Source organism: Lotus japonicus, chromosome 2 (assembly GCF_012489685.1).
Source record: "Lotus japonicus ecotype B-129 chromosome 2, LjGifu_v1.2".
In the NCBI taxonomy this organism is placed as follows: Eukaryota; Viridiplantae; Streptophyta; class Magnoliopsida; order Fabales; family Fabaceae; genus Lotus; species Lotus japonicus.
In genome coordinates this window covers 63,834,306-63,853,451 of record NC_080042.1, presented here as the reverse complement: position 1 = coordinate 63,853,451, position 19,146 = coordinate 63,834,306, and the positions used below count along the sequence as shown (strand labels likewise).

Here is a 19,146-nt window from a genome sequence, read left to right as displayed (position 1 = left end):
TGACCAAAACATTAGATAAAAGAACATAAAGCGAAGCAGAACGAGAACTAATATGAGTAATATGTAAACCAGCTCCATTACCGACAAGAACACGATCATGACCACAGTAGGCATAGGCATGAGAGTCTGTCAGCTGAGATAGAGAATGAGTCATATGTGAGGTAGCACCTATATCCATATACCAGTCGGAACGGTTAGAGTTGTTCAACGAACAACTTACAGCAAATGATTGGGCCAAATTTGCAGACTCAGAAGGACGAGCCCAGCGGATTGGACAGTTATTAGCATAGTGACCCTGCTCACGGCAAATTTGACAACGAGGAGTATAAGAGCCACGGCGACCAAAGCCTACATTTGGGCGACGCTGACGAGAGCCACCATTAGAGTTGCCACGGTTGCTGCCATTGAAAGACTGAGTACTAGAAGAGCGTGACTGATTGCTCGTATGGAAGGCAGCGGGCGGAGGGGTTGCTGAGCTCTCAAGAGAAGCCTAAAAAATAGCATGGCTCTCGACCTTACAAAGAATGTCAGTAAAGAGAGGGAGAGGTACCTGATCAAGCTGACCTGTCGAAAAATTTGCATATGAGGGACCAAGACCATGAAGAAACCAGTGAACTTTGTCATTATTAGGCACATGTGCACCAATAGCAGCCAGCTGATCACAGATAGTGTGAAATTTCCATCCGTACTCAAAAACTGAAAGAGAACCACGATGCATGAGTTGGAGCTCATCATGGAGACGTAGTTCACGTGCCTTGCTGCGAGAGGCATAAGCAGAGTGTAGAGCAACCCAAACATCAAGAGCAGTGGTTGCACTTAGAGTCTCAGATAAGGCCTCCTCATTGAGGGAGGAAAGAAGCAGGTTGTTGACATTACGATCTCGAGCCTGCCACTGAGCATAAAGAGGATTTGGAGAAGGAGCACCATTACGTAACGACTGAGGGACAGTTTGTGCAAAATTCTATTGCATAAATTCTGATGGAGGATCGACTGTAGGGTCAACAATATCATATAAATTTTGATTATACAGAAGAGCAGTAACCTGTTTACACCAAAGGAGAAAATTATCTGGTTTAAGTTTCACTGTAATCATATGCACCAAAGTGTTAAAAGGCATTATCGGAGGAGTAGGATTATCAGCCATTAATCCAAATAATAAATTTAGGCAGAGAAAATAAAAAAAAGATGTATCAACTCTGAAAAAACAGTCAAAACCGTAAACCAAGGTCGTGACTGGGCACAGGATCCAAGAGGTGGTAGCGCACAAAAATCTAAAACAACCGGACACGAAAAGCAAGGCGTGGACAAATACAAGGGCATTACGCGAAGCACAAAGCCTGGTAGTGCTGGAAAGATGCCTGGCGGCGTGGAAATAAAGGGCCTGGCAGCGTCTGGTCCGTGTCGGACGCGTGGAAGGACGTGTGCTGGTGACGCTGCACTAAAGGCGATGGCACGTGGGGCGCCTGCGGCTGATTGTGGCAGAAAGACAAGGGGAAACACGTGCAGATGATGTCGGTTGCACAAGGACCAGAGGATGACGTTAGCGGCGTAGAGAACCAGACAAAAAAGTTGTTGCACAGGTGGCGGCTGGCAAGAAAAGGAAAAAAAAAACTTGCACGAAAAGCAAGGTGACGACCACAGCTAAGAAAGAGAGAGAGAAAGTGACGACAGGTTTGGAGGCTAGGTTAGAACGTAAAACCTGATACCATGTAGGATTTGATACTCTCACCACAAATTGTGTGTGAGGTAGACAATGTTATTTATAATAATAAAAGTACATAATATGCTAAAAATATTATGAGGCATATTACAAAATAAGACAATAAATAAATAAAGAAATATCTCGTAGGATATGATGCCTATTTATCTCTAACAAGAACATTATAAAAAAAATTATTAATTAGGATACGTATATAATAAAAAGAACCAACTTAACTATATATCAAATCACTTAAAATATTCATCACTCCTGGGCTTTGTTGTCCACATCACATGGTTTCTTTGGGTTCAATAAGTGGAACATACGAATCATATACAATAAGTGGAACTTACGAATCACTACCACAAATCATATACCACCTGAACTTACGAATCATATACTCTAACTCCCTTAAAAAATATCCTTCTTGTATCCTTTATTGTTTGCTGCATAAACTTTCTACGAGAAGACTTGACCTCCTTTTAAAAGATTTTGTAAAGGAGGCCAGAATGTTTGGACAAACAAACTTTTCTACTGTTGTTGAAGTCATGCCTCTTCCAGAATAATCTCTTAATGTTGAAATAGGTAGTTCATTTCGAGATATTTGGTAGTTCTTTGTTGATTTGTTTGCATCATTTAGTTTCCATTTGAAAAGGAAAAAGTTTCAATTTTTCATCAAGGGCATCATTCTCTTCATGTGGAGCTATGCTTATATTTCTTTATGAACATGAGATAGATTGCAAGAATACAAATGAAAAGGAAAAAAGTTTCAATTTTTCATCAAGAGCATCACTCTCTTCATGGGGAAATTACTTACTTGATTCTTCATTGGGTGCTGCTATGCTTATCTTTCTTTATGAACATGAGATAGATTGCAAGAATACAAATGAAAAGGAAAAAGTTTCAATTTTTCATAAAGAGCATCATTCTCTTCATGGGGAAATTGCTATCTACAATGTTCATTCACTTAACAGTGATCCCATTCACTTATGGTGGGAGGATGATGGCTTGGAGGAGAAAGAAGAAGAAGAAGGAATTATCCCACTGACCAATTATTCATCAGCATAGATTCTTCATCAGCATGCATGCATGATGGAAAAACTTTACAAAAAAAGCATTAAAAAATTGGTTCTTAAGTGCAATTATTGTCTCAAAAACACCCGGAAGAGGCTTGGTTTACTGACCAACTAGAAATTAAACCCGTGCATTGCACGGGTAACGCACAGGTTTGTTATTATTGTACCTTGGAATTTCTTCTACTTGTTATTATTAACGCACGAGTAACGATTTCTTGTGACTTTTAACTCATATCATTACATTTTATTTCAACCATGAGACAGCAAATATCATTCAATACAAAATGTCAAGAAAAACACTTCACACTCCCTCATCTTCCTCCCAAACCTGGGAAAAAGAATCTGAAACGATGAAACAAAAGCTAGTACAAACATAGAAAGATTGAATACTCGAATATATGCACCCGTTAAAGCTTTGTTTACATAAAAAAATTGTAACAAAAAACATTACAAAAAAAGCATTTAAAAATTGGTTCTTAAGTGCAATTATTGTCTCAAAAACACCCGGAAGAGGCTTGGTTTACTGACCAAATATTGTCTCAAAAACACCATAACATTCATGCACCAATACCCAATCCTCATGCACCGAGCCTATAAAACACCATAACATGCACATGACCCAAGCACAAGAAATTGCTCACTCTCCATTCTCCCTAATCTGATCAAACTCTGAACCAGCACACAAAATAGCCTAGATTTAAACACTTATTACTTAACATTTTTTCCTAAATTTAAATATTTCAAATTAATTTAAATAATTTTTCATATTATATTATAAATAAATTTATAAATTGTTTTTATACTAATAATAAAATATCAATAATTAGATTTGAGTATTATTAATTATTTTCACACAAAAAACTCTAATTATATTTATTGAAATTTCTTAACACAAATTTTCTATATTTTTAATGAAAACAAATTAATTTTAATTTAATTTAATTATAATAGTTTATATATAATTTTAAAAAATATTGTAAGTAAACCCATGCGTTGCACGGGTAACGCACGGGTTTGTTATTATTGTACCTTGGAATTTCTTCTACTTCTTCTTCTGGTTCTTCTACTTTCTCTTCTTCTTTTTCTTGTTCTGCTTCTTGTTCTGTTTCTTGTTGCTCTGCTTCCTCTGTTTCCCCGGTTTCTGATGAAGTGTAAGAGGAGGGTGAGAAAACCCCATCAGAGCCAGTCTCAGATCCGAGACTCTCAGTGCAGATTTGAAGGCTTTTCTAGCTCAAAGAGTGTAAGAAACTCATCTTCTTCAGCAACATTTAAATGTCCAATTAGCATGTTCATTACTTGAGTAGGAACTACTCCCTCCGTTCCAGAAAGTTTGTAGTTTAAGGTTGTGCCACAAAGAGTAAGAAAACAATTATTGATAGTATAATTTGACTAGATTGCCCTTATTTAATTTTACTAGTATGATGTCCAACTATTAAATTATATTCAGATAGAGAAGAATGTAATTAATAGAGAAGAGTTGTGGTTGGTTAATATGAAAGGTGATAAGTGAGAGAAAATGTATTAAATGAGGGTATAGGTGGAAAGAATTAGCAAAAAATGCATTGGTTTTCTAAAACAACAAACATTTTAGGATATTGAAAAATGGTGCAAAACAACAAACTTTCTGGAACGGAGGGAGTACGTCCCATTCAAATAACGTACAAAGAAATTAAATTTAAGTTGCAATTGTCATTAAAATCCAATCAAACGATTATGAAATACTCAGTACGCACAAACCTGTCTCTATAAAACATTGTTTCTGGAATGTCTTGATTGAACATTATTTTTGTGTATTTTAACCCTAAAGTTAGCTGATATTCCCCTGAAGAATTTTTGAGTGGTTGAATGTTATTTATAGATTAAATTGTCTGTGTTTTATATAGAAGTTTATTTAGTATGTATACCAAAAAATTTAAATGTACCTTGATGTATTGTAACTGTTCCTAATAATATGATAACACAACATATTCGTTATTGCTTGTACTTAGAAGTGTGTTCAATTCGTCGACGATTTCATCTAACAAAACACATTTAAATTTTTTACTGCGAAAAAAATCAATAACTTTCGTTCAATTTTTTTTTCTCGATATTTAAACAATCTATTTTTTTTTGGCTTATTATGATAACAAAAATTTACCCTTGAGATTTGAGTTCAATGTCTCTATCCTTAGTCACTACTCTGTTTCGCTGATATCCGTGATAGTTTTCGACTTGCGTAAGTTTCCCCATGACATTTGTTTTTATGTTAATATCAATGCTTGTAAGTGATAATGTACGTGAAATTAATTGAATTAAGGAATTTATTTACCAAACAAAAATCTCTAATCGAATTTATGGTTAAGAACATCAAGCACGTTTTCAAACTTCATATCACGCATAGGAACCATATGTTCATTATACTAAAATACCCTTGTTCTACTCTGCAAGTGTATCTTGTACTGGTGCCTAGATGCACTCAAACCTCGAAAATAATGTCATACAAAGAAATGTTGAAAGCAGTACACTAAAACTTCAGTGATTAATTCGGAAAAACTAGTTGAAATGTTAAGTCTACATTCTGCATGAATTGTTTTACCCTACAATGGAAGAAGGTTCATACCAATGTATGCCACTTAAGTGACTAAACTATATTAGGATATTAATAATAACATCAACGGTTTTTAATACTAACCTTTTGATCCATAAGCAACATATTATAAGACGATGGATGATGCCCTTCCTCGTCATCTTTAAAATACCACGTCCTGATAACTCTCACAACTATAGACCAATCATGAGTTAAAGGGTTGATTTGGTTAAGATGACTGAAGCGAGGATCCATAATGCAAATATTAAAATGAGATGAAAAATCATGTGTGATGCTAACGGGAAGAACGTGTAATGCAAAACAAAAGAGTAACGAAATATATATATATATATATATATATATATATATATCAACTTTTTATTTATGATTGTTTGTTTATTTGCTGGCCAAATTTCGAATTTCAAGCAAGTTTGATATTTTTTACATTTAAACTTGTATTTCGAAAAATACAATTAAGACAAATTTTTAAGCATAATTATGTATGTTTATTGCGTTTTTAATATAATGGAGATATTATTAGGATGCATTGATTAAAGGGTTAAGTAAGTTTTTCGTCCCTGAACTATAGCGAGATTTGGTTTCCATCCTATACTAAAATTTTGGTGACTTTCATCTCTTAACTTGATAAACCTGTTGGTTTTCATCCTTTGACCATTTTCGTCCCTGAACTATAGCGAGAATTTGGTTTCCATCCATGTAGTATACATGAAGATTTTTATTTTTGTTATCCCCTTTGTTAGTCTGTCTTTTTACTAGGTCTTTATTTTCTGTTTTATGAGCTTAGTCCCCAGTTGCACAACTTTGGCTAATTCTAATTCTGTGCTTAGTCCCTTACCTCATAACAAATATATTTAGATTTCCGAAAAAATACACATCATAAACCCTAAAATATTTGAAATGAAAAAGAACATGATAATTTTATGGATATAAAAATTGAGAGCCTTAAATTTAAAAGTAGAGAGGCTTATTAATTTGAAAAAATTAGGGACCAAAAATACACATATCACAAATTAAAAGAGCCAGAAATCTATTAAGCTAAATTTTTGTAGCCAAATTGCCAAACAGCCAATGAATCATTATTCATGACCATGAAAAATATCAATTGATAATAGCATCCGTTATGAATTGCTGGGAAAAGCTACTGATTTTCATTCTTTCGCTCTTTCTTTCATCGCTCTGCAACCTCCATTCATTGCTCTTCCAATTTCTTACTCTCACTTCATCGCTCTCTCTCAGGTTCTTTCAATCTCCACTGTATTTTCAGAGCGCGTAAATGGGTATTGCTACTATTAATTTCTTCTGTAGTCATGTAATGGTGAATTTACTCCTCAATCTCATTGCATTTCTTTTTTTAGTTTTGGCAGCTGTGTGAGTGAGAAAGTAGCCACAATGGGCATATGGTGAAGCAAAGAAGCAGCTATGCAATGATGTTACTGCTTTACATTGTATTGGTATGTTGACATGATTTTCTCTTTTACATGGTTTTCTTTTGTTATTATATACTATTTGGTTCCCTATATGGTGTGCGCTTGGATTTCCGTTGAACCCAATGTGGATCCATTTTGAAGCCAACGTGTAAAAATCCGGCTTCTCTGATCAATCACGTTAAACTCAACGTGGCAAATTCTAACTTCTTCGTTGGTGCCTTGAGATACGTGAAATCACGTTTGCGTTGGCTCTGACGCCAAACCAAACATGCAATTAGATAGGAAAATCAAAGTCAATATGATTAGCATCTATGTGTAGAGAGCCATTGGGTTTGTGGTTATCATGTTTGTCAATATACCCCTGTGCCAGTCCATTATTTTGGAACTTACTTATAGCCTTTCTGCCAATGTTTTTCTTCTATGCACAATTAAAATTCCCTACAAACCCAGTACACAGTTTTTTTTTTCCTCCTTTGGTGCTAATTTCTGCATTTACTGGCTCACACAATCATTGCTTAGATATTCTTGAACGGAAGTCCGATGGAAGAGACAAACAAAAGATATAAGAGTTTAAGTAATCTAGTTTTCATGATATCAGTCTTTTGGTTTAAAAAACTGCAATATAAACTCTCACCACTGCATTAATTAAAGACTTATTCAAGAGGTGAAATTAACATTTATTAGCACTTTTTTCCCCATTCATAGGACTACATGTTGAGAGTTTGTTCAAGGCAAAAAATACTCCTCCGTACTTGAAGGATAAGGTTTTGGTTTATCAACCGTGAGAAAACTTTGTGTCTCTCCCTTTGCAACTAAGAAGACAGACTTACGAAAAGGCATCTCTCCGGTCTCCCCTTGATTCAAAGCTCAGGGCAAGATGAATTCATGGTAGATGTAAAGCAGACTATGTCAAGGGCAACATAAAGAACAGAAGTTTTCGTAGAAGTGAGGAAGCAGTTATGGCTAGCAGGACCTTTAATATCTGTGAGCCTCCTAAATTATTGCCTTAATGTTATATCTGTCATGTTTGTTGGACATCTCAGCGAGTTTGCTCTCTCTGGTGCTTCCATGGCCACTTCTTTTGCATCTGTGATACTACCTCCGTTCCTATATAACTGTCCAGAGAGAAGAAACACACATATTAAAAAGTGCAAGTAATTTGGTCGATTTTCATGAAAGTATTATTTGTTTTCCTATTTCAATCTTTAGAATGCATTTTATCTTTCCTCATTTATTGTTCTTGCAAGGGAATTTCTTGGAAAAACATCATTTAATGCTTTCTTGAAACTCTAAGTGGACAAATATATAGGAACAAATTTTTTTCTTCAAAGTTGACAGTTAATAAGGAAGGGAGGTAGTAGGTTTTACTTTATTGGTGAGTTCGGTTTTCCTTAACCTCCCACTTAAGATTGATATCTAGTACCCTTATAAACAATAGGATTCTCAGATTTGTGTTGGTCGGTTGGGATAGATTATAGATATTAGATAGCTCTGTGGACTATTTTTCTTGACAGTCTTACCGAGAGTTTATACACTCATTTTCCACACTCTCATAAATGCAAGCCTCTTTTTCATAATTCCGTGTTAAAAAATTTCATGGAATGTAATAAAAAGATGCTCTGCTGATAAAGTTTTCTTTTCATTATTTTGTTAGCTTACTTTTGTAGAATGTAGGTCACTAACATTTTGGAACTAAGATTTACCGGAGAAGATATATATAGCAGAGAAAGTCAATACAATTAGTTTAAAATAAAGCTGCTAAGATGAACTGATATCAATGGTTGTGAGTGTCAGAGTGTGTGACGGGTTTCATGTTTAACCTATAAATCGCAAAATCTTTTCAAGAAAACAGCTGATTTGCCCGCAATGGAGTGTGGTCACGGTTATTTTACAGCTCTTTGCCTAATTTTTTTGGTTAACACAGCTAGGAATGGCGAGTGCCGTAGACACCTTATGTGGCCAGCCATATTGAGCCAAGCAGTATCACAATTTAGGCATACACATGCAGAAGGCAATGTTCATTCTGATGATTGTAAGCATTCCACTTGCAATTATTTGGGTAAACACAAGATCCATTCTTACTTTCCTTGGCCAAGATCCTGAAATATCTTCAGCTGCTGGAAACTATGCTAAGTTAATGGTTCCTAGCCTTTTTGGTTATGGTCTTTTACAGTGCCTCAACATGTTCTTACAAACCCAAAATATTGTATTTCCAATGATGCTCAGCTCAGGAGTGACAACTTTACTACACTTTTTTATATGTTCGATCGTGGTATTCAAGTCTGGATTAGGGTACAGAGGAGCTGCCATAGAAAATTGTATATCTTACTGTGTGACTGTTACCATACTCTCACTCTATGTTGAGTTTTCTCCTTCATGTAAAAAACATGGATTGGGTTTTCTAAAGAGGCACTGCACAACACCCCCACGTTCCTGAGCCTTGCCATTCCTTCAGCTGCTATGGATTGTAATTTCGTTCTAACACACATCAATACAACCTAAAATAGACCAATATTTACTGTATTGTTAGTTGCTACTTTTCTTAACAATACTCATTCTTTTCTCTCTGAGATCCTAATGCTGTATTGCCGTTTTCAATTTTTATTATGGTGAACAGCTTGGAAATGTGGTCGTTTGAAATGATGATTCTCCTTTCCGGTCTTTTTCCAAATCCAAAGTTGGAAACATCAGTGCTTTCTATCTGGTTGGTTTAATATTTGGATGCTTTTCACATTTTTTCATATTTTGATCTACATATTGTCGGTGACCTGTGAGCTTTTGTCAGCTTGAGTACAACATCAATTGCTTGGATGATTCCCTTCGGACTCAGTGGAGCTATAAGGTAAGGATTTCCCTGAGCTTACACCTATCAGACATTGAGTTTCTTTCTAATTTCATTTTTGCAATTTCCATCTAGATTTGGTGTACGAAGTCCCATTAATGCTTTGTATGATATTCTTGCAGCACTCGAGTCTCAAATGAACTTGGAGCTGGTCATCCACGTGCAGCACAATTAAAAGTGTGTGTTGTCATAGTGATTGGCATTATCGAGAGTATCTTAGTTGGAATTCTGATGATACGAATATGCAATATCTGGGGCTATGCATATAGCAATACAGAAGAAATGGCCAAATATGTCGCAACTTTGATGCCAATTCTTGCTGTATCTAACTTTCTATACGTATTCCAATGCGTTCTTTCAGGTTTTTCCCTATTTCCTCTTTTAATTTTCATTTATTGTCTATATTGGAGTGGAGCTATGACTTAAAAGCACTATGACTCAAAATTGTTCGTCATTTATCGTAGTATATGATTTTGTCTGATTAGGTTTGTGAAATCCAAAAATTCACATGTATTTTGTCTGATTTTCTCTTCAATGAAGTTTTTTTAAAAAACAATGTTTTTCATATCATAGATTGAGAAGGGAAGTGAATTGAGTTAATTTGAAGTGGAGTTGCTGATGATGAGAGTATAATTGGCATGAGCTGCGACAATATTTTGCGCACCAAGTTCTTTTTGAGACATGGGTTGTTGTTGCAATGAAGAATGTGCCGAAATGCTAATCTGAGCCTCTCTATCTTCATCTTAGGTTATTGTTCTTTTGTGAAATTTTGGCTTAAAGGACAATACTCGGTCTTCTCCTTAGGATCTAATATATCTCTGTTTGCATATAACCTCTCTGTTACCATTTGATAGATGCTAAGAGGGCTGGATGAAGTTCTTAAAAGGAGTGTGGATTGGTAGAAATCGTGAAAATTATGTATTGTTACATTAATTTTCTGATTATTTCAAAAAAAAATTTAAGTAAGTAATATTTCTGTTCTCTGTATCAATTTGTAGCTAGTTAATTTTTTCACCCAAAAAATGTTCAATTGCTTGTTTACCAGGTGGCTTGATTTTTGTTTTCTAGTCACCATTTATCAAACACTAAGTAGCTAAAATGTAAAAGAAGGCTTTCCTATTTAAGGAATGAACAAGACAGGCAGAGGAAGTGGAAAGTATGTGTATGAAAATAAAGTAACACAGATATAAGTATGTGTTCATTCAAACAATTGTGAGATTTGATTTGATTTTCTGAGTTTGTCATAATGCATATTACATAAATATGTGAATGTGAATAACATATATAGTGACAAATAAAACTTGAGCAGGGCTAGCTTGTTAATAGTCATTTTTCTATAGGGCCGACATTTCATTCTTGCACTCAGCACAAGCATGAACTAGATGACATATTTTTTTTTTTTTTAACTTACTAGTGATTCAGAGAGAAAAGGATATCGTAGAAAGAAAGACTTACCGTGGAGTTCACTTAAATACTGCAAGCTCTATGGTGTGTGATAGCTATTCCACTGGTACCATTTAAAAAAACGAAGCTATTATAACATTACAAGTGATATTATTTCTTTGCTATGTCAACCTTAATTCAGGAACTGCAAGAGGATGCGGTTGGCAAAATATTGGTGCATTTGTGAATCTAGGGACATACTATTTAGTCAGAAATCCATCAGCTATTGTGGTAGCTTTTGTATTTCATGTTGGAGACAAGGTAAAAAAATGGTTCATTCTTTTGTAGCATAGTTGGCCTGTTAAATAGGGGCTGTGACTGGGGATAATTTGTGCACTCATTGTTCAAGTATTTTCCCTAATGATCATTACTATGCGTATTGATTGGGAGAAGGAGATGAAGCTTTCAAAATTTTTTTTCTTTGTAATCTCCTTCATCTTTCATTTTTGTGATGCAGGTTCTGACATGTTTTATATTTCGGACACCACATTCAGGCAAATAAGGCCACAGATAGAGTCTATGGCGCAATAACACCAGAGAACATAGTGTCATGAAGCTGCAATATCTCTGCACATACACATCAATTTACCTTATTATAAAAGATATATCTATCCTTGCCACATGTTTCTCATGATTTTTGCCCCCGCCTAAATGCATCTAAACAGTTAGTTTTGCACATGTCATTTCTCTCTCTCAACTCCTACTTTTGTTCCTTTCCCACTTACTTCTTACCTCTTCAATTTTTTAATTCATTCAAAATAATTTCCTTTCTTACTGGAAAAATTTCCTGCTCAAGTTCACCCCCCCCTCGCCCCCTTTTTGTTTCTCAGCCAAGCTGATAAACCCTCATCCATTTCTTCTCCCCCCTTCCTCACTTCCTTCTTTCTCTCGGCGTTTTAACCCCCAACAGGTAATCTTTTCTTAACTCAGACTCTTTTATCCATCATCACAATTCTCTCGTTATACTCTTCTTTCTCCTACTTCAATAGCTCCCTCTCTCTTTGTGATTTCTTTACGGTAGCACACTTATTCTGAGATTGCCCTTTCTCCTCTTTCACTCCCTTGTATTAATGAATTGTTGTTTGTTGAATGAACAGGTTGTGAGTGACTTTACCCTTCCCTCTGGTTCTGACAAGATTTGTACTGCCAGTACGGACGACACTATAAGGTTTGGGACCACCACACTCGGAAGAATGTTGGTATTTGTTTTTCATTTCGTAGATTAGTGGAAATTTTTGTTTTAATTTTAAACACCCAGAAATTGGGATGTTAAGGTACATGTTTGACATAATAATATAAAATTATTCACATGACCCTTACCCAACAGCTTGAGCAAAATTAGCCACGGTAGAAAAAATTCAAAAACACCATACACTTCCTGTGGTGGCCACTCCACTGGCCAGGCCACCGTCATCATCACCACCGCACCAAATACCATAACACATATCCAAAGTGATTCGAGGATGATTCACTCTAAATGGTAACCCCTTTCAAATTCAACGCACCTCCTTCAACTTTCCATCTATGCAATCAATATAAATCATCCCTCAATTTCCCATCTATAAATAACGCTTCTTCATATAATAACACCACGATATCTTTACTCACAACAAAACCCTAAAAATCCCTGTCTTCCCTTTTGTACTATCGCGTTTTCTTCTACCAATCACCATGGCAGAGAAACAGCTCGTCGTGGCCGTCGAATGCACCGCTGCTATGGGCCCCTATTGGGACACCATTCTCAGGGATTACCTCCATAAGATCATCAGGTCTTTTGGTGGAAACGAGTCAACTGGTCAGAATCCTTCTGCTTCCAACGTTAAGTTTGCTCTAGTCACCTATAATACTCATGGATGTTTTTCTGGTTGCCTTGTGCAACGGTCTGGCTGGACAAGAGACCCAGATGTTTTCTTCTTGTGGCTTTCAGCTGTACCCTTTACTGGTGGTGGTTTTAATGATGCTGCAATTGCCGAAGGGCTTGCTGAAGCTCTGATGATGTTCCCAAATTCTCAAAGTGGAGGCCCGAATCAGCAGAATGTGCATATGCATAAGCACTGTATCCTTGTAGCCGCAAGCAATCCTTATCCATTGAAGACACCAGTTTATATTCCGCGACCACAGAACCTAGAGACGATTGAAACCATTGATTCAGATCCAGGGAACCGTTTATATGATGCTAAAGCTGTTGCAAAAGCATTTCCTCAGTTTTCTATTTCTCTGTCAGTCATCTGCCCTAGACAACTTCCCAAAGTTAAAGCCATCTACAATGCCGGAAAACGAACTAGTGGAGCAGCTGATCCACCTGTTGATGTTAAAACCCCTCATTTCCTTGTTTTAATATCAGAAGCTTTCAGAGAAGCCTCCAGTGCTTTGAGTCGTTCTGGGATCACAATCTTGCCTACAAATCAAAATCCTGCTAAAGTAGATGCAGTTTCTCTCACACCAGGTACAGGAACACCCCCAACTTCTTTGGCATCAGTTAATGTATCAACTGCACACTGGCGACCAATATCTGCTGGGAATTTGGCTCCTGCAACTGTAAAAGTGGAGCCAGTTCCCGTAGCTTCCATGGTAGCTGGACCTGCTTTTCCCCATAATTCATCAGTTCCTCGTGCTGCTAGTACTGGTCAAGGTGTTCCAAGTTTGCAGACATACTCTTCATCTTCTGCTTCTCAAGGTATCATGACAAGTACTGAAAATGGTCAGTATACAAAGCCTATGTCGTCAATGTTGCAGCAGCCCTTAGGTCCAGTGAATCCTGCAAAAGTGAATGTGATCAATTGGAATAATCTCTCTCAAGCACCTCAGGTGATGAACTCTGCTGCCTTAAGTGGTGGAACCTCTATGGGACTTCCCACAATGGGTCAGACTCCTGTTGCCATGCACATGTCAAACATGATATCAAGTGCAATGGCATCTTCTGTACCTGCGGCTCAAAATTCATTTTCATGTGGACCGTCAGGAATGATATCAATAACCAGTTCTGGACCTCTCACCGTTCCTGCTCAGGTTGGACAAAACTCAGCTCTTGGTTCATTAACTTTAGCTACTTTTAATTTGTCTTCAAGTTCAAATCTTGGGATTCCAGAACACTTAAGTAACCTTCAAAGAGCTATTAGTATGGGACAACAGGCCCCTGGAATGAACCAAGGGAACATTTCAGGAGTCCAAATGGTGCAAGGTGGAGTTACCATGAACCAAAATGTAATGAATGGCGTTGGTCCATCAGTTGTCTCTTCTGGAAATGGTACGATGATTCCTACTCCAGGAATGTCCCAACAAGTACAATCAGGTGTACAACCACTTGTGTATAATGCAGCACCTAATATGACTTTGCCACAGCAGACATCAGGTGGTATGCAGCCTACACATTCCCAATATATCAAGGTCTGGGAGGGAAGCTTATCTGCGCAAAAACAAGGACAGCCGGTATTCATCACCAAACTGGAAGGTTACAGGAGTGCTTCTTCCCCTGAGTCAATTGCAGCAAACTGGCCCCCTGTAATGCAAATGTTTCGGCTTATACCTCAGGACCACATGAATGACGAGAGATTTGTAGGACAGGCAGATTTCCTTGTTTTCCGGGTAATGAACCCTCATAGGTTTCTTGTTCAGCTGCAGGAAAAGAAGCTGTGTGTAGTTATTCCATTACCATCACAGACATTGCTACTATCTTTTTCCGACAAAGCCTCCCGCTTGATTGGGATGCTTTTACCAGGGGTATTAGATATGGCTGCATTTAAGCCACAACTGTCCAGTCAACAGAAGCAACAAATGCAACAGCCACAGCAGATGCAGTCACAACAGCAGCAGCTTCCTCACTTGCAACAACAGCAGCAGCAACAGCTTCCTCACTTGCAGCAGCAGCAGCAGCAGCACCTTATCCAGATCCAACAACAACAGCTGCAGCTACCTCCACAAGTCCAACAGCAACAACTTTCCCAGCAGCAACTCCCTCAACTTCAACAACAACTCTCGCAGCTGCAGCCGCAGCAACAACTTCCGCAGTTGCAGCAACTACAGCATCAACAACTTACTCAGCAGCAACAGATGGTTGGGGCAGGAATGGGTCAATCCTATGTTCAAGGTCCTGGACGCTCACAAATGGTTTCTCAGGGACAGGTATCACAAGGAGCAACAAACATTGGTGGATGGGGTTTCATGAGTTAGCTCAAATTTTTATATGGATTCCTGACAACTGACGCAAGTTATATTTATATTTTCGTTGATAGGTCAAAATCACATATTAATGTTGTATGACCATATAATTTCTTGTTTTGTTTCTGATTCTCGGTGAGCTTGGATTCGGTATTTGTTTAGCTCTTTGTTAATGCTATTGCGGGTTTCTCTGCTGGGTAGGGTCTTTGTTCTTTGTGGTTTTTGTTGTTGCTTGATGAGATCCAGTTTTGGTTGAACCCGTCGCCGCATTTGGTACCTAAATGGAGGTCTTTTCTAGTAGTTGCTTGATCTGGGATTTTGGGTTTTGTTCAGGTGGAGGCATGCTTTTGGGCTTGTCTCTTTTGAATGGTTTGTTTGCTTTGCTTTGATTTGTTTCGTTTTTGTTTCGGCGGAGGCTCAGTTGGGTTTGCCTCTTTTGTTGGGTTTTGTGATTCTTTGTCGAGATGACTGGTATATCAACATGACTGGTATATCAACGCATTCATCATTCAATAAATGTCTTTTGCTTTAAAAAAAAAACAACATAGGCCATATTTATTCAAAACATGTTATATCGGTGATAGGTACAAAGTTGTGAAAAACTATTTAAGTACCTAATTTTTTTTCCCCATCCTGTTTAAGTACCTAATTAAGATAATGCTAGTTGTAGGGTTGGACAACACCAAAGCTTGAACAAAAAGGGCATGTTAGAATATTATATAAAACCTTTCACGTAGCCCTTATCTAACAGCTTAAGCTTTTGAGAGAATTAGTTGTTTGAAGGTACATGACCTTGAATCTGCAGAAAGTTGTTATTTTTACACCCTGAAGTCTGGTTTTTGTTTGATTGGAACAGTAGATTTTCAAAAGAAATATTTTCTGGTGTTCCATTCCCATATGTTCTACTTGTGCAAATGTCATGGGGTGTATCTTTTCATGTAAAACGACATGTATACCATGTGTTTCCTTTTTCTGTCATGTATTACTTTATCATGATTTCTAGGTTCATGCATAATCTTCTAAAGAATTGGAATAAACGAATGAAATGATTAAAATGAATCTTCTAAATTCATATTGATGTTGTGTTTGATGTCAGAGGGTACTCTTTTATTCTGGTGTTTATTTCTTACTCAAGTTATCCTTTTGATTTGTTTGTAGACGTTTACTTTGCGCGAAAGGCAGTGTACTTTGTTGGTTTTCTAAGAGGGTAAAAGGAGTGGAACAAGAGAAAGCTTAAACCCGAAAAAAAGAAGAAAGAAACGTGACTCAAGAGTTGCTGTTTGTAACAAATTTCAGAATTGATTCATGGAGAGAATTGTTACATTTCTGAGTCTGACTCTAAAGACAAATATAAGTAACATCAAAACAACTACACTTAATAACTCCTAATAACTGCCCACTAGACATTTATGGTCCTTAACTTACCATGATTACAAAAACTGACTATAACTACCCATAACTTATCTAAATCATAGATAAAAACTGCCAGTAATTTAAATCAACAACCTTTGGCTATTGGAACAAAATGGGCATTACTCTTCCAAATTAAGTTTTGCTTTTATCCAAAGGCACTTGTCTGGCGCGATGACTTCATCTTCTACAGCTCCAACCTTTGCCACCATCCATATGGAAGAAGTTCTGGAAGACCATTGTTCTTCCCCGTTGCAAGGAGGTCTCATGGCGGATTTGTACTCAGCTCCTCCTAGTGCGAGCTTCTCTCCGTAGAAGTAATATCCCGACTGACTTCACGATAACAACACGAGTTTTTTTAGCACGCTTTGTCTTAACGCACATGCTTCACTCATCCCAATATTGCTCTAAGGCAAGCACACGTAACCTTGAAGTTTTTATGAGTTGGGCTCGCGAAAGAGAAGATGCTTCTTATTGTCATTAATAGTACCAATTCAATCTTGTATGACTTCCTCAATTTTATACTCTCATACCTATACTGCCTCGAAATACCTCCTGTTCTGGTGCGAATCAGATCAGTCACGTGTCCCTCCGCCTAGAAGCTTGCCAAGAGTCGCTCATTGTTCGTGTCTCATTGCATCGGCGATCCCTCTCGGTCCTTGTCTAGGGATGGCAACGGGCCGGGTCGGGTTTTGTCTATCCCAAACTCAAACTCTCATAAATAACTCAAACCCAAACTCGTTGTAGCCTCAAATTCACGTTCTAACCTAACTTGATGCATCGATTTTTTTGCAAAACAAAATGCAACTTGTATTATTTTGTTGTGAAAAAACCTTTTATATCTATTTTGCTAAAAAATATGATACCTTAATGTTCAAATATGATCAAATTGTTAACAAATTAAGTTGTTAACATGATATGTAAGAGTTTTGCAATTTCACACACACACATGGTGTGGATGTGGATCCCTTATGCCCTTTATGTGGTTTACAACATGAAACGATGGAGCACGTCATGATTTGGGTCCTCTTTCTCCATGGTGGTCGAGCAGTTCCCTTCATTGCATGATTTCCTGATTCACTTTCTAGGGGATACTATGTTGTGTGGTGGCAAACTGGCGTTTATGTGTTATGGAAGCGCGACATAGCACAGTGTTCAAGGGTCGTCACTTCTCTTATGAGGCTACATTGCAGCGGGATGTTGCACTTCAAAGTTTTATGCCGGAGCAACCTTTGACGCAGTGATGGTTTTGACTTTGGCGTTTATGTGTTATGCGTGATGGTTTTGGCTTCTCAACTTGGCTTATGGACCGTTTGTTTTGAGACCGATGTCTCCGGGGTTTCTAAAGGTGGAAGAAGCCCCTGATGACAATTCTTATTTAGCTATTGTCAATTTGTCAATAGATTGTCGTTTATTTTTCAATCATTTTGATTATGTAAACCTCACTTTTGTTCGTAGGAGCGGCAATTTTGTCAATGATTTATAGGAATGTTTTTTCTTACTCGGATATATTTTGAGTGGAAATGCTCTGACCAAGACTTTATCTTTTCTTTCACACTAATGTTTTGGTTTCTATGCCCGCTTTTTTTTTTCTCCTTCTGAAAACTATGTTTGCTTCTTCTTATCTCACAAGACTCTTCATAAGTTTATCAAAATTCAACTAAATTTTTAATTTTAAAGTTATATAATATACTCAATTTATCAAACTCTAAAATATTTGAAATAGAAAAATATAATAATTTTATGCATATAAAAATTGAGAGCCTCGTAGGCTCATTTAGTATAAGGTTATACAATAAAAAGTATACAATGCATTATATACTTATTCATTATTTGGTGTTAATATTGTATTGCATAAACTATCCATCAATGCACTCATATACATCAAAATGATGAGTTATTTAGAGCCCATTTGGAGCACCGTATTAGGTCTGATCGTATAAGCTAATACAATACAGTGTGAGCTTATAAGTTGTTTGGTGCTTTTATTGTATTGGATAACTTTATCCATAAAACCATCCTTATACGTGAAAATGATGTATAACGTGTTAAGATTGTGACGTATAAACTTAATGAAAAATTTAGTTCACCACCACCCTCCAACTACGCCACCATATCGCCGCCACTAACGCCGCATCTACCACTGCCACCACCGTCGTTGTCGCCATCACCACTGTCACCGTCGCAACTACTAGTACCACCACCACCTTAATCATCACCAACACCTTCCAACATTTCCAGAACCCACCACTACCACACTACTCTCCACTACCATGATCCACCACACCACCACTAACCCTCCACCGTCATTACTAATGCTACCGCCACTACCCACCTCAACAACTCACTGCCACTACATTTGCCACTACTGCCACCACCACCACAACCGCCATCATCCACTGGCCCCACTATCGCCACCTCCACCGCCGTCAGCACCACCACCACCACAACCACCATTATCACCGTCACCTAGCCGCTTCCATCACCACCACCATCTTCACCAC

General features: G+C 37.4%; 1 protein-coding gene, 2 long non-coding RNA genes and 1 pseudogene across 4 annotated transcripts; all 4 read left to right on the top strand.

Annotated features, from left to right (window-relative positions):
* The first annotated feature begins 6,405 nt into the window (after positions 1–6,405).
* Positions 6,406–6,814, top strand: LOC130738820 (uncharacterized). The gene is made up of 2 exons (XR_009019600.1): positions 6,406–6,639; positions 6,718–6,814. It is a non-coding gene; the product is annotated as an uncharacterized LOC130738820 (long non-coding RNA).
* Positions 6,815–7,789: 975 nt separating this feature from the next.
* Positions 7,790–9,384, top strand: LOC130738819 (protein DETOXIFICATION 16-like; annotated as a pseudogene).
* An 824-nt stretch (positions 9,385–10,208) lies between these two features.
* LOC130738821 (uncharacterized) lies at positions 10,209–11,551 on the top strand. 2 transcript variants are annotated; one of them, XR_009019602.1, is made up of 3 exons: positions 10,209–10,593; positions 11,217–11,335; positions 11,532–11,551. It is a non-coding gene; the product is annotated as an uncharacterized LOC130738821 (long non-coding RNA). The 2 variants fall into 2 exon arrangements; XR_009019601.1 differs by lacking the exon at positions 11,532–11,551 and adding an exon at positions 11,046–11,119 and having other exon boundaries at positions 11,217–11,275.
* Positions 11,552–11,573: 22 nt separating this feature from the next.
* Positions 11,574–15,393, top strand: LOC130738816 (mediator of RNA polymerase II transcription subunit 25-like). The gene is made up of 2 exons (XM_057590975.1): positions 11,574–11,984; positions 12,172–15,393. The coding sequence occupies exon 2, from the start codon at positions 12,746–12,748 to the stop codon at positions 15,242–15,244; it is 2,499 nt and encodes an 832-aa protein (XP_057446958.1). The 5' UTR covers positions 11,574–11,984; positions 12,172–12,745; the 3' UTR covers positions 15,245–15,393.
* Positions 15,394–19,146: the final 3,753 nt, after the last annotated feature.

Coding starts and splice junctions, on each gene's coding strand:
- LOC130738816 (XM_057590975.1), top strand. CDS start 12,746: ATGGCAGAGAAACAGCTCGTCGTGGCCGTCGAATGCACCGCTGCTATG.